Consider the following 16113-nt stretch of genomic DNA (forward strand, 5'->3'; position numbering starts at 1 on the left):
TCCATGTACTGTAACGCTGTACAAAAATCCATGACGCTCCAGTGACCTAACATCATTTGTAGACTCATTAAATGATTCTCATTTGCTGATAATTTGACATTTAATTCTGGAGATGCGGCTATTATGCATGGCGTTCAGATGCTAGGCTGAAAATCTCTGATCCTCTATCTGCCCTTCAGAGGATGCGAGACCCTGCTCCACCTCTCTGTGTGTTGTTTCCCTGGTTACTCCACACGCCGCTTACACAATCCTTTTAATCTATTTTTGTGTACCGCTGTGAGTGTGGACACCCACCTACCGAATGAGGCACAGAGGAGTCATCAACTCTTGTTAAGCAAACCAGCGTGTGGCTTGTTCTGGCAGCGCGATTATTTCGTGCGAATAAAACCACATCAAAACAATGACTGCCAGCTAACTGTTTACTCCTAGTGCCGCATGTTGCCTCGAATTGAAAGCTTTTTCCAAACGGCTGCTGTATATTTGTTCCAGCTATCAGTTACCCAGGAGAACATCCTCTCCACCGCCCAAAGTCTTTATGAAGGCTCCTTAATGCATATTTCCGGCTAAGTAACTATATACTGTAGAACATAAATTGCCTTAATTTCCTTCGTCTGTCTTTGTTGTGCTCTCTGGGCTTTGACAGCTGGGATTATAGTGCAGAAATAGGCAGATCATTATTGGAGGGTTGAAACATCATACTTGAAGTGAAACATGCGTGACTGGTCTTTCTGCTGGAATAGACAAGTGCCACGTTCATTTCCACGGGCCAACAAGTTTTTTTAACTATCATTATAGTCAACCTTACATTGTTTCAATACTTTTCATTTTATTAAAGTTACAGTTAAGGGCACCATTAAAGGTTCAATGTATAATTTTTTGGAAGATCTATTGACAGAAATGCATTACAAACGTAACTATGTCTTCAAAGGTGTAGTATACCTGTTAGCTCGTAATGACATTTACATTAAGTCATTTAGCAGACGCTTTTAGAATTCAGGGAGCAATAAGAGATACACCGCAGGTCCCCATTGCATGGAATTCGCCATGTTGTTTTACAGTAGCCCTAAACAGACAAACTGCTCTGTAAGAATGTTATCTCCTTCGGCAAAGAAGCATGACGACATCTTAGCCCTGTGTCAGCCACCGTAGTGCTCCAAAAGCGAGGGGTGGACTGTTGGTTGCAATTCGCTAAAATGTACACAAAGGACCTTTGCATATTTCCTTCACTCTGCAAAAATGCTGCATTACATTTTTAAGTAAGATGAAATTGTCTTTTAGTCAAGTAATCTTTCCTACTTTAAATGTCTAAATTCTAAATAGGTAACGCACCAGTTTCAAAATAATAAATTGCAGTCAAATGATGATCTCAGAAACAGTCTGCACCTGCAGCTCCCTAGGGCACAGCAGAACTAATTTGTACATCAGAGGCTAAATGGCGTTACATTGCACGGTGTCAACCTGTTTATCATTCATAGATACGAAACAATGCTCAGCTCAAAGGCTGTAAATGTTGTTGTTTTTTGGAATGTGGTGGTGTGATTGTTATCTGTTTTATGCAGGAGACCATTTGAATCAGATTGCTTACATGGATTTTAGAGACTTCTGGTGTAAATTATGTGCATAATAATGGAATAATAAAACGCCTTTTTTATCCAAAAAGATAAAACAGTTTAAGGTTTATTTTCTTACTCTGTCGAAAACCTGCCTCGGTAATGCACATTTATATTTATATGTAGGGCTTTAGAGATTACTATTGGTATTACTTGTTAACACTTTTTCATCATGTTATTATGATTATAAAATGTTTTATGTCCAGCGTTTGCTTTAATGACAACATTCACTCATGCCCTCCACAGTTTATTTGATTATTTGGTACTTAATGAAGTGAAATTATTTTGGTTTTGAGTGTGGTATCAGATAGACCAACCCAACTATATAGAATATCCATATGTTGTATATGTTTATAGGCAGGACAAAAACGTTCACATCTCTGAAAAGTGACAGATGCACCAATGATATTGTACAACAACAGTAATACTCATTTTTACAACACCAATTCTTATAAGCACAATTACTATAATGCCATCCAGACAATCCCCACAATCCCCAACTGCAATGATTCTCAACGCTACTCTTCTACATGTTTTGTGAATGACACTCGGGAAGAAAAATGCATCCAGTGGATTTGGAATCATACTGTATACACCTCCAGCAGTTGGCACATTCTTCGGTTGTCTGAACCCACATGTCTTTTTCTAAACCGCTTAGTGACTTTTTGGAAGCTAACAGAGTTTAAAGGTTATCTGGGTAGAACATTTTTATTGTTACTTTCATAAATCATGCACTCGTTTTCAACAAACAAAGTGGTCCTTTAACTGCACGTTTTACCTTCAACGTATCAGTATAATACTACAAAATCTCACCATTACGAGCCAATGGCTGTGTTCAAGACTGTGTGCTGAGTATGCTGTATACAGTATCCAAACTGTCTGCATGGAATACCCATGTGACCCACAACATTTACCAAAATATGCAGTAATACAGTAAACACTACACGGCGAGACAGGGCCTCAGCTTGACATTCCTTTTCCATTGACTCTGCAAATTCTTTTAGGCTTTTTTATCATACAGTCTTGAGTTAAAATGCAAAAATGTGGAATCACTTTTTTGAGCCAGTAACACAAAAATTTCCTTTTCAGTTCTTACCTGGTCATTCGAATGATCTAAATGTGTCATCTCGCTATACCATCACAAAAAGCCGCCTGTCCATTCTTCAAATCTATTCACAAACACCTTCAAAATAGGATAAGAAACAACACGGCCATTTGAAATATCATGAAATCAACACTGATATCAATCACACGACTGTTATTCTCAATGTGGACACTTTCACATATTTTATGCCTCTGGGCTATGAAATCAACAGTTTTCTGTTATCTGGTGTATTCACGAAACAATTTTACAAGAATAGTTTAGTGAACTAAGGCATCAGTTTTCTCCAACGGTACAATCTCCAGTGCTGTCTATGTCCAGAGATCCATTGGTTTCTTTCTTTCGGTTAATCCATTCGTTTAAGACCATTGTGTGCTCAGATCACAAAGGTTTCTTTCAGTATGTGGATTTGTGTATTTTGTCATGAATAGTGAAAAATCATTATGTTCCTTACAGCAACCGCCGAAGACAGCTAAAAGACCGCTCACCCTAAGGAGCGACAACAAAGCAGTTTGTAAAAGACATTCCTGAACTCCACGTTGAATGCGGTGTAGATGATGGGGTTGACAGCGCTGTTGACATAACCCAGCCATGTGACCACGCTGATCAGCGTCGCCCCGATGTCACATGACTTGCACAGTACCTTAGTTACGTGGACCACAAAGAAGGGAGTCCAGCAAGCGAGAAAAACACCTGGGGAGGAGAAGGGCAGGACAGGTTTAGGAGTTGACATACCTTCTCCCATCATGTAGCTTACTGCTACACATTCTGTTAAAACTGTGCATTGAATGCACTGCACATCACTGTACAAATGCATACATATAAATGTTGTATTTTAATACATGAGGATCTACGCTGATTATTCTATTTATTCAACCGTCTCTGCATGATTCAATACACTATAACAGGGGTCCGCAACCTAAGGCGTGCCAATAAGAAAATCAACGGCATGCCATGGACATATTATTTGTTTAGTTTAATCCAACCCAGTCCGAATGTTTTAATGACCGATGGAAATATCGGAGGCATTGTGTAAATGTGATAGACACAACATGAGGCTGTATTTCTTTTTTAACGTGCTAAACATTTGGATGCAAATTTCGGACACTATAGTATGTGCAATTACCTTTAACCTTTAAGTACTGATATTTAACAGTATACTTTGATAAACTCAAAAGTAGGTCCCAGATATTATTGAAATACTACTTTTAAATATAGTAAACAAATATACTACAAGTACATTGATATTACCGTAGTATACATAAATCATCCTTAAAGATATACTTGAGCTTTACTTAATATACTTGTTAAAATAAAAATTGGGTGAACTTCATTTTTAAAGAGTCCTATGTGTTGTTATAATGTTGGTACAGCTTTTTCTGTATAATCTGGCAGTTCGTGTCCAGTTTAAGGCACATAAAGTACCAGACCGTTGAGCCACAATAAAAGGTCTGGCTAGACCAGACAAAACAGACAGCAAATCCATTCCAACATGTCTGCTCACTGGGCACTTCCAGTCTTAACTACCCTTTCATTCAGATTTTCGTATTTCTTTATTTACACTGTTGTACTGCACCAGACTTATCTCATATTAGAATATTACTCTGTATAAACTTCAAGAAACAAAGGCAATCATTTATTTTTTCACGCCGCTTTCTTTGACCTTGACACAGCCATATGTGTTTTTATTATAAAGAATACGTCTGAAAAGCAATTCTCATGATGATAATCCACGAGCAGCAGGTGTCACGCCAAAGCATTGAAAGTTTTTATATATTGCTGTGCATGACATTTAGCTGCGTTTTTCATCACGGTTGACCACCGACGGCTGTCATTTGGTTTTATTTTTCGCTCATACATTTATTCATGATTAATTATTTTCACATACATTTACGGTCACAGCATTACGTGCTATATCTACCGCACGAGTGGATGACTACAAACAGGACTGCAGACCATATCCATTTATGTATATTTGCATATGCCTGTTTTACGGAAAGCTCTAATCGTGGTACGACACTCTCAGCAATGTGTGCATACTTAAATAGTGATACTTCCTAGGTCAGCCCAAGGTTATTAAAGTGAACTGAAACTAAAAACTGAAGCAAAAATTTTATTCACATAAAATAAATAATAAAATGATAAAATAAAAAATCCCTAAATGAAAATGAAGACAAAAAAATATAAAATAAAAGTTATATTATTATAACATATTAATGGTTTAAATATAAATAAAATATGACTAAATAGTATTTAGATATGAATACATTTTAATAAAACACTTTATTAATTAAAACTAAAAATAAAACAAAAATAACTGTTTTTATAACTCCATTTTAAACATTATGCTGCCATTATATTATGTTTTTTATTGTGTATTTGTTAGTATTACTTAATCATAATTCAACTGCAGTTTGATATTAATTGGAATGCACAATAAACATGTTTTCGAATAAATTAATAAAAAACGTTTTGTTTGGCAATTAAAAACAGTATGAATACAAATAATACATACCCACAACTACAGGCAACACCTTCATAGCTTTCCGCTCTCGTCTGCTCACCCTGTTGCTCTTGCTTTGGCGTCGCCCCGTATGTCCCCGATGGTTCTTCCCCACACCGTTCTCTCTTTCATCCTCCGTGTGCCTCTCAGCATTCTCCGCATCAGATATACTGTCCATCTGTGTGGTCATGGGGTCATTTTCTGCCGCTGGAGTCTGACCCTGCTCTTCTGTAGTAAGGGTAACTGGATTAGTTAAGGAGACCGGAGTAGTCGGAGTAGTGGATAGAGATGTAGGGCTGAGACCTCCGGGCATGAGGTAAGCCACCTTTTCCCTCACTCCACCCTTGTCCTTCTGAAGAGCTGCTCCCAGCCTCAACGAAAGGCTACTGTGCCCCCTTGGGGCCCGACGGAAGTTCGAGCGGCTACGCCCGGAGCTCCATCGCTTTAGACCTCTGAACATCCAGTAGTAGAGGAGGAGCATGACCGGACAAGGTACGAAGAAGGAGCAGATGGAGGAGTAGACCACAAACTGGTCGTCCTCTAGTTTGCACACGTGAGGGTCTCTGTTTGGCACCTGGTTTAAGCCAAATATGACGGGACTGGCGACAACCAGAGAGAGCACCCAGGTGGCTGTTATCAAAGCCAGCTGACGAAAGCTAAACTGGTTTCTGTTGTACTTCAGAGGAACCACTACTGCAATGTACCTGCAACACATAGAGGTTTCTGGCTTGAGTCAGATTTGGTTCAACTTGACAAAAAATCATACCTGTCACCTTTAACCCATGAATATCAATGATGTTGATTCATTTAATGTATAATTCATATCAATGCGTGAAATAGTGAGTGACAACTGCTTTAAACACGTTTTGAATGCCTGTTTATATTTAATCACAGTGACCTGCTGCGGCACCGGAAGATTTTAGCGCAATCATTTTAAACTGCATGAGACCTCATAAGTCTGATTCATCCTTTTAATTACCTACATCCTTTCAAACGCAAACGGGCGCTCTTTGTTTTTGTGTGTGGGTCTCAGTCTGGGACCTCTTGAAGTCGCTGAATATTGTTTATGGATGCGGGGCTGCTTGCTTCACTGTGTAATTAATGATATTCAGCGCCACGTCATGCAGGAGCGCAAACGGGAGCTGCAGATTCATTAGCATCCCGCAGGACGAACAAGCACACATTAGCACTAGGTTGAGGTTCATTGTATGAATCTTGAAATGCACAGAGCAGAACTGTCTATTTAAAGATTTATGAAGCATATCCTGAATGCATGGCCTCAAGGTAAAAGGTATCTTTTACCTTTTTTACATTTAAGATTTGGGATTTAAACAACTTCCTTGTGACGTGTTGCATTGACGTGGCATTAGGTTTATGAGAATGGGTCAGGTATCCATCACGTAAGTTTGTGTTAAAGTTTGCTTTAGTTTTAATAGACAGCAGTTGAAGTGGGTATGCAGGTGTGCGTGGGGGTGCATGTCTCACCTGTCCACACTAATCGCACATAGGTTCAAAATAGAGGCCGTGCACAGCATCACGTCCATCGTCATTTGGGCATCACAGATGTACATACTCAGTGTCCATATGCCTCCCAAAAACTAAAAAAAAAGAAATGGGGTAAGACAACAGAATACACACTAATCCACACCTGCCCCACCAAAGTACCATAATCAAATGAGGTAGGACATGCTTATTTGTAAAACAACAAGAAGAAAATTATTCAATTGTGAATCGGACTGGATCAGTATAAGGAGTCTCAAATCAGCACTGACTTGTTGAATCAAGAACAAGATGTTTTTAGGACATGCTTGGTTCCTAATTGCAAAAAAAATACATTAATATGCAAATAGTATACAAAGAGTATGAGTGTTCCACTGGGATTATACTGTGAAAAAGTACTTTAATAGCTGTCCTAAAACATGTACTGGTAGTATGTTCGATATACTTGATTGTATTGCAGTTTTATCAACAATCATAACACATTAAATAGCAGCTTTAAGAGATGAACAGCAAAAAAAATCTTAGTTTTTTTGTCTTGTTTGCCAATGCAATTGTCAAAAAAAAAAAAAAGTCTAATAAATCTTGAATGAAGAGTCATATTTTCTGCAAAGTCTTTTTTCAGTAACAAAATCAAAATTCAGCCAGTTTCTGCCTAAAACAAGCAGAAATATCTGCTATCAAGATAAGAAAAATTTACCTAATTCAAGTTTCAACCCACTTTAATAAAGTTAATACAAGTTTATTTTTCTCAAAACGTTGGCGGATATTTATGCTTATTTCAAGCATAAACTCGTCGAGTTTTTATATTTCTTTCAGGAAAACAAGACTTTCAAGTCACATTCAAGGTCGCAGTTGTCATCTAACATCATCATCTAGTATTAATGGGAGCAGATGGTAGGTGTTTATCATTCAGGGGTTTTAACTGATTGAAATTAAAAGGTTGAATCCATTCAACCAACCAAATCCTTTGTGACGTACACTACAATAAAGAAAGGAGGTTTCTTAGGGATATAACTCACTGAAGTGCATCAGGATTCATTTCACAAACAATACTAATGAGATTCAGGAGAACTTTGGAAACAGAAACGCAAAACAGTTTAAGTCCCAAGGCAAGTTGTTTTAGAATGCCAAGGTAGTCTAAATTAATTTATATCTGCAGTAAAACCAAAAGGTTGTAAGTACAAATTTATTGATAGACAGTCTGTGAATCATGATTTTGCCCTTGAGCAATGCACTAAAACCTATTTGCTCCAGGGAGACTGCAGTGTATAAAATGCACTGTCCCTCCCTTTGGATAAACTCCAGACTTCCACAAAAACATATCAGTGTTTACCTCAGAGTAGACGTAAAGCGGTAGGACCAGCACCGCCAGCAGGAGGTCGGCCACAGCCAAGCTGACGATAAAGTAGTTGGTTGCGGTTTTGAGTGACCGTTCTGTTAGCACGCTGAGGCACACTAGAACGTTCCCTAAGATGATGATGAGGATGAGAGGCACGCCACATATCAGGGCGAGGTAGTTGTACCCCTCATGGGCCGTCAGTGGGTCTGTACTAGGCGTCACATTGACCATTGTGCCCGAAGGTTCTGTTGCCAACCCGGGTTCAACATCTGTGTGGAGGACATCGGGCAATGGGAGAGAAAAAGATTGACGCCAAGAGCGTGGCATGTTTATGAAGATGAATGGGGTTTTGTGTATGTAATGCATGCTAATGTATGTGCTTGTATTCCTGTGCATGTGTTTCAAGGACACAAATGACGGCATGATGAAACAGTAAATATGAATGAGTCACCTTATTATTGAAAGACATTCGTATGCGTGTTTTGTGCATTCATATGGCATATGGCATGTTATTTTTCTTTGACAGTAATAGACTCCATTTGTCATCTCTCTCATGTTTCTTCCATATCTGTTTGTTGGGTCGTATGTTTACTGCACTCACCTCTCACCGATCGATCAAAAGTGACATTTATAGCTACGTTTCACCTGCTCCCTTTCCTTCTCTCTCTAATCCAAGTTTGACAAAGTCTAGCCAAAGTTCGTACCTTGAAAATGTCACAAACGAAGAGTTTCGTAGAGGTTTGTACAAGATGTAGCGTCGTCTGACGTCAGACTGCTTGTTCTGGTAGCGTGCACGAGTCTCTCCATCGAGGTGCACGGTGGCCATGTTTAAAGATTCAACGCCTCATTCCTACATTCTGATATAGCTGGTGGAGAAGAAAGGTGATAATTGAATTTTCTCTGCTGATTTATATAGGCATCATCATCATCTATGCATGTGACTGACGTGATGGTTAAAAAAGGACGGACTTCTCCTAGTGGAAGTTTGACATGCAGTTGAAGCCGTCACATTTTATAATTTGTTTATAAAGTTTGGAAGGTATACTTAAAAGTAAAAACGAGGCAAGACTTTTGAAGTGTTCATTTATTAACAATTAGAACAGTCTGTCTCGATCTACTTCTCATCCTGACTGCTGTAGGTTAATAGCTTGCTTAATAGCTGATCCAATCATTGTATTATTGTAACACTTGCAAGTGCAGTAAAACAAATCATCATAATTCACATTTTAACTCTTGTGTGGTGTTCATGTGGGACCTGTTTTCCATGTTAATTCTTTTTTTACCCATGTCATACATTTGTATCATTTTTAAGTACATTGTTTAAAAAGAACAATAGCAATTTTTTCATAAATGTGATTTAATAGTGGTGAACGAATAATATTAACCATATATGCTGTCTATAGCTTGTACAGGTCATCTGTAATACATTTTTACATCATATTTCTTGCCGTATTGACTTAAAAACTGAATGATCCTGTGGGTGCACTAGACTCACAAACAGGCATCAGCATCTTCTGGGCCAATTACTGAGGAGAGCCTGTCTAGAGATTATAATAGTATCATATAAAGCTATACAAAGTAGTGAAGTGGCTTTCATAACAGCGTTCTCCCAAGTTCATTTTATTCCGTGCGAGATACATCGGAGTACTGGATCAGAGGAGAACTAGCTTCTGTGATAACAGACTGTTTGAAATTCTCCCCTCTCGCAACAACAGGTGAAGATTGCCATGACGACGACCAGAGCGTGTGCGTGTACCACAATAAAAGAGGGAGGCACTTGTGAGCATGTACATAAATAAAAAGCCAATCGAATTCGTTTCAGTTAACATCACCGTTTGGTAACTAATGAAAACGTTCAATTGGAGATGTCTTCTCTTTGGTCGATTATTCGTTGGAGGTTCTGTTCATACAGGTCTTGTTGAAAGATGAAATGTGTGATATTCAGAATTGAATCCATAATGTAATTTACATTACAATTCACTTGCTAAGTTTAAAATGGGGACTGCTAACAGGAATGAGAAAGATTTTAGGAAAAAAAACTACAACATATAGACGGTTTCATCTTTACAACATAAACAAACGTTACTCTTGTGATCCCAACTTAACTTCCTGTACACATTCACAAACAATACAGTGCCTGTAGATTATTTCTGATAACAATCGAAAGAAACCAAGAAGAACCCTTAGTTGGCTAAACTTGTCTCTCCAAGCTCAAGCCAAACACAAACTGGTAGTTAATTGGGGTCAGGCTTGTGTGCGTCTGATGAAACGGTCTATTGAGCTTTTAATAATAAATGTTTTGTTCAAGTTTAAATTACCCTTAACTGCACATATCATTGTTGAATTATATAATTAAAGTCAATTTAATTAAAGATATTAATACAAACAAAGTGTGTCACAACCCTTACATTAAATGGCAAGAAATGCAACCCTCAATGCCACTCAAGCAAAGGAAGTCCCGCCTTCCAGTAAAATGAGCCAATCGTCAATCAGTAAAGCCTGACGCTTTTCTGTGGCGGGGCCCTTGTGAGACGCTTGCCAGCCTGTGCACAGGCGCAGAAGATGAAATGATCTCGAAAAAAGTGATTTAAACTTAGCAAACCAAAGATATGATACATTTCATGTCATGTTTAATTATTGATTGGAAATATGCTGTTTAATTGTGATTTTTGAGAGCGATTTCTTTCTTTCAAGATCCTATGAGACAAAATTAATTCAAATTGCAACTCATGAAATTTCATGAAAATTCCTTAAATTAAGAATATTATAGATGGTTTTATCAGATGCACTTGCCTGGCCCGAAGTTTGGTGATCGATCTGGCTGGTTGGTGGCTAATAATGTAATTATTTATATTTGATTTAACTTAAATTAATTTATATCAATATTATATCGTGTGATAACTGTATTAAAAATAATATTTGTTCAATTGTATTGCATATTAATTTTACTTAATAAACAATTTGTTAAATGGGTATTGTCTATATTGCCCAAAAGTACAGTACAGTACTGCATGCCTCCTGTACAGTACATCTCGTCATTGTGTTGGAATGAACAGAAATCTAAAAAGCTTTGCATGTGGTCCAAAAGTACAAAGATACACAAGCACCGTGTTTTGGCAGTTGACACTCTGGTAATCTATCCCCGTAGTTCTTGTACCCTGCACTCTGCTTGTAAATGTCATCCTAAGCAGAACATTGCCGGGTAATGAAAACAGCAGGTAAAAGACAAAAAAACCTACTAGCACACACTGCAAGGTTATCAGACCGCAATGTTTCATACGGGGCACATTGATAGCATAACCATCAACACCCATTTCTCTCCTGTCCCAAAATGTCCATCTGCGAGACCTGCGGAAGCACAAAAAGTCTGTATGTTGACAGAGGACACGCTGAATAATCTCCTACACCTGAATGTCGTTTTCCCACAGACGCCTGCCCTGGAGCATACGGGCTCAGAAGGTTGCATCTCATTATGCTCCACCTTCAAGCATGAACTGTTTGACTTTGCACACGAGAGCCTGTTGAGGTGTTTTATTGGGATTAAGTTCATGCAGAAAGGTTGTTTCAGCACAGGTGGAATGATTTCAATATTTATCCCCTAAGCGGAAGTGTCCTTTTGAGGCTTCATATCTTTTGACCTTCTCGAAGTGTGCGTGTGCATTTTACTATAGGGCTGCCAAATTAACATGCAAATTAAATACAATAATTATTCCAAATAAAAGAAAGCTAGCGCATTTAATTGTTCCCCATTACCTGTGCATAAATTTCATAATGTTGTGTTCTTTGTGAATGGCCCCCTATGATACAGGTACCCGTTTGAAACATTGATCTCTGTGGACTGTAGACCAGTCTCGTACTGTAATGATATGTAAATAGTCAATATACCGACTACTTAAGTTTACTTTTAGTTATTGCTTTACGCATCTGCAATAATGTAATGGTCTCATTAGGATCTTTACTTAAAAAACATTGACATATACGATTCATTGCAAATAGTTTGATTAGATATCTGACCAATAATACAATTCTGTAGACTAAAGCTTTTTCATTGATTGGCATTTCTTTCTGTTTGTCTGTGTTGTTTCTTCGATAGGACTGGAGCATTTATTTCTCTCTCCTTGATGTTCATACATAGACTGTAGTTCCCTTTCTTAGTTTCAAAAATGGTGTCACCTTCAAGCACATCCAGTTTCCCTCCGTAGCGGTGACAGCCAGCTTTAATTACAGACAGAACGGTTCATAACAGCTATATTCCATCATAACGGAACAATGAAAAGTGATCAAGGTAATAACTGTCTTCATCGCTTTAGTATAGTGATTTCCTCAGTGCTAATCAAAAACTCAAAGACATCTGTGCCATCCACGGACAGTAATGAAGTCAGATTTTTGCATAGTTTAAATGTAAGACTAAGATTTTAGTAGAAGTAAAAGGTTATGTCTCTTTTGTCAATTTATTTTTCAATGGCAGCAGAGAACAAAACCGAAGGCAAGAGTAAACCAGACTGAATGTCGCCGGTCAATGCCTCACTATTTGAGCTGTTTGTCTTTCTATGTCTGACAGAAAGAGTTTCTCAACCTTAAACGATTTGATTCATGCGAGGTGTTCAGAGATGGTAGATCGTGTGATGGCCTGTGGCATTTTCTTTGTGTGGCTAAATGTCTTTTGGAAGATTTATGACCACGGGGCCGTACAGGAAAACGTTGAAGGGGAAAGCCGAGAGATGAAAGAGGGTCATTCACAGCGACAATAAAATCTTCACATGAAGGTGAAGGGATGATAGGTTTTAAAGGAGGCAATTGTGCACATGTTTGCTTGAGTGTGTGTCCAGCGGGAAAACAGTATCATGTAAAATCATCAGACATTAGTGTTGTTAATTCTTGCAGGTGATGTGATTGCTCATTTGTTGATTTGTGTGTTTGTGCTGTATGAAAAAATTATAAATTAAAATTTAACCAAAATTATATAACTAATATGGTAATGTGATTTCCTGTGATTTATTAGTAGCAAGAGAGCACAACAGTTGGTAAAAATAAAGTAAAAATCACATTCATTTTCCCACAATCAGCCTCGGAGTATGTGCATGTTATTGACCTGAATTATTAAAAAACCCAGACATTAAATCTATAGTTTCTTTTTCATTAAATGAATTCTCAATCATTTATGTCCTTTGCAATGCTTCATGCTTTGAAAAGAGGATAATACTGATCCAACGAACTCCATTTGGATCCGTGTTAAAAGCCTGCTGGTGTTGTCGAATCAATGTGAATGAGAATCTAGAATGTTGGTGTCGGAGTTTGTTGGTATTTGTTGGAGTGCGCATTAGCCTTAAAAGCTATTGAAATAAAATGAATAAGCCATGCATCAACATCCTGTTTCCAAAAGAAACCGTACTCATAATCTTGTATGTAGATATTTGTAGGATTATATTTTTGTTTCTATAAGTCATCAATGATGGAGTGCAGTGTTAAAGACTGATAAAACATCTGAGGAAATCGACAAAAGCTTGGGTGTCAGCGCCCATTCGCTTTGTTAAACGACTCTAAAATCCATACGCAGACCATGATAACATTTCAGCTTCGTTGAATTGAACAAAACCGAAGAGATGGCTGATAGATATATGATTGCAGACCCTCTATTGTTCTTCATCCACCATTAGGGCATTAAGAAAATTGCCCTTCTGCAAGATCTCGGTCATTGATTTTCATGTCTTAAATCTTCCAGATCAACTGGAGGATTATTTATAGCTCACATCTCTTTTCCTCCCCCGCTCTCTTTTTTTCTCATGTGGCCTTTTAACATTCAACGCAATTAAGATTTGTAAGAGAAAAGGCCAATTTACATATTCGCTAAACAATTCTGGCACTATAGGGGAATATCACAGTTTATGTGTACTAACAGAATAGCGTTAACTGCACTAGAAGAATATTGCAAACTTTTACGAATAAAGGACCCAGAATTACTTTCACTGTGACATGAAGGTGGTGTTTGCACAAAAAAAATATTCATAATAATTCATAGAAATAAAAAAAAACTAAAATAATTCATTTAAATACAGTACTGTTTCAGAATATTGCACTCAATAAGATGCAAGTTTTTGCATTATCCTTACAGTGGAAAAACAAAGCATTGGTTTAGCAAATTTGGCCCTATGTTTCGTTAGTATGCCCTCATGATGGGGTATTTCAGTGATAACCCATACATTATGTTATGTCAAAGCAAAAAAGGAGCCCCCCTCTACCAGTTACAAAAACAGTGTTGTCACCCACATGGTGAAATTTCATTAGGGGTCTGAATAACCTCAACGCTTCAGTGGTCTGCATACAGCTGCTCATGTGGGAGGTCATAGTCCTACAGAGGCATGGCCCTCAAACTGTCCAATTAGATAAGGAATATGGAAAAAAGACAAGATAGGACAACCTTATTTTAAAATGAGATAAGTATTCTGATGGCAGGATGAGATTAGATATAACACAGGCTGGGTGAGAAACTGCAGATCAACTCCACAAAATTATTTGTGTGTTTGAGAACATGCTCATATACAATCTGTTTTATTTCACAGATGTTTAAAATATTTACAGTTTTTAAAAACTGCTTCAGAAAAATTATCTGTCACATAATTTACTCAATAATAATAATTTACATTTTAATAAATATTTAAAATCTTAAATTTTGGAAACAAGTTGTACTGTTTTTAACAAACAAAATATTAAGTACACTATATTTTTTAAAGTGTGTCTTCAAACAGTATCTTACAGCCTGCTCTTTAGTCATGATGAATTAAACACTGCGTTTACCCTGTGATTAATACAACCCATCACGCTCTCTAAGATCTCAAAACGCAGGACTTTTGATAATACCTACAATAACTAGATCCACCAAAGGGGGTCGAGCTTTCTCATACGTAGCACCAAAACTCTGGAATAGTCTTCCTGATATTATCCGAGGATCAGACACACTCGCCCAATTTAAATCTAGATTAAAAACGCATCTTTTCAGCCAAGCATTCACTTAATGCAACATATGCTAAATAAACCACCACACTGAAAAAAATAACTTGTAGGATTTACTTAATTTTTTTATCGCAAGTTTTTGCATTCACTTTTGTAAAGTAAATTTTACTCTTGAAACTAAGTAAAAGTTATTTTGAAATTGTGAATAAATCTAAATTCTTTTTTTTAGCTGTATATAATAAGAAGGTTGTGTAAATCTAACTTGATTATTTTAAGTAAAATCTACTCAGTTTTTATTTTGTAAATTTAATTTGAAATTTTGAGTAAATCTAACTTATATTCTTGACCTGTATGTTATAAGAAAGTTATGAAACTAAAAATTGATTTGTTTTGTTGCTGATAACAAAAATAATAATTGGACTCAACTGTATCAAAAATTATTTAATAAATGCTTTATTTAATTAAATACCATTGCAGCATTTAGTAAAATTTACAAAAAAATTAGCAAAAACATAAAAAAATTACAAACAAACAACATCAAGAATGTTTTCTATAGCATAATCATGTAACCAATTAAATCAATCTGAATACTGTAAGTATAAGCATCAACACTGGTGGCTATTATAATGCTTCAAAAGTTGCAAACGTTTTGATGCATCTAAAGGACGTGTTTTGCAAGGCCACCTCAGGCAAAAAGAAAATTTAAGGTTACAAATTGATTCCTGAATTCCACCTAATACAGTCTTCCAATCTTATGTGTACAACTGACAGCTCTCTATCAATCTTCAGTCCTTTTGAACTCCTCCCCCTCAATTTCCTGCAATTAGACAAAAAATATTGAGTACACCATATTGTCCTTGCATACATACACACACAATTAAACCGTAACTATAAATAAAGAGAATACATGTGAACTACTATTGACCTCTTTATTATATAGTTTAGTTTTTTTAACCCCAATCAATACTTTCCCTTAAGGCAAGAAAATTAGACTTCATATCATAGCAGGTTATTTTGCAGTATATAAAAAGACGTATGCAAGTTCATTTAAGAGCTAAAGTATATTAATGATAGATAATCCGTGCAAGAATTAATACATGAGTATACA

At 37.0% G+C, this 16113-nt stretch overlaps 1 protein-coding gene across 1 annotated transcript; it reads right to left on the minus strand.

The window, feature by feature from the left end:
• Nucleotides 1-3196: 3196 nt before the first annotated feature.
• drd4-rs (dopamine receptor D4 related sequence) lies at nt 3197-8285 on the minus strand (the record flags this gene model as incomplete). Its single annotated transcript, XM_079454394.1, has 4 exons — nt 3197-3405; nt 5228-5919; nt 6701-6813; nt 8049-8285. 4 exons carry the CDS (start codon nt 8283-8285, stop codon nt 3197-3199), a joined length of 1251 nt encoding a protein of 416 aa, XP_079310520.1.
• Between the last annotated feature and the right edge of the window lie 7828 nt (nt 8286-16113).

This window comes from Barbatula barbatula, assembly GCF_947034865.1.
Source record: "Barbatula barbatula genome assembly, chromosome: 4".
NCBI lineage: Eukaryota > Metazoa > Chordata > Actinopteri > Cypriniformes > Nemacheilidae > Barbatula > Barbatula barbatula.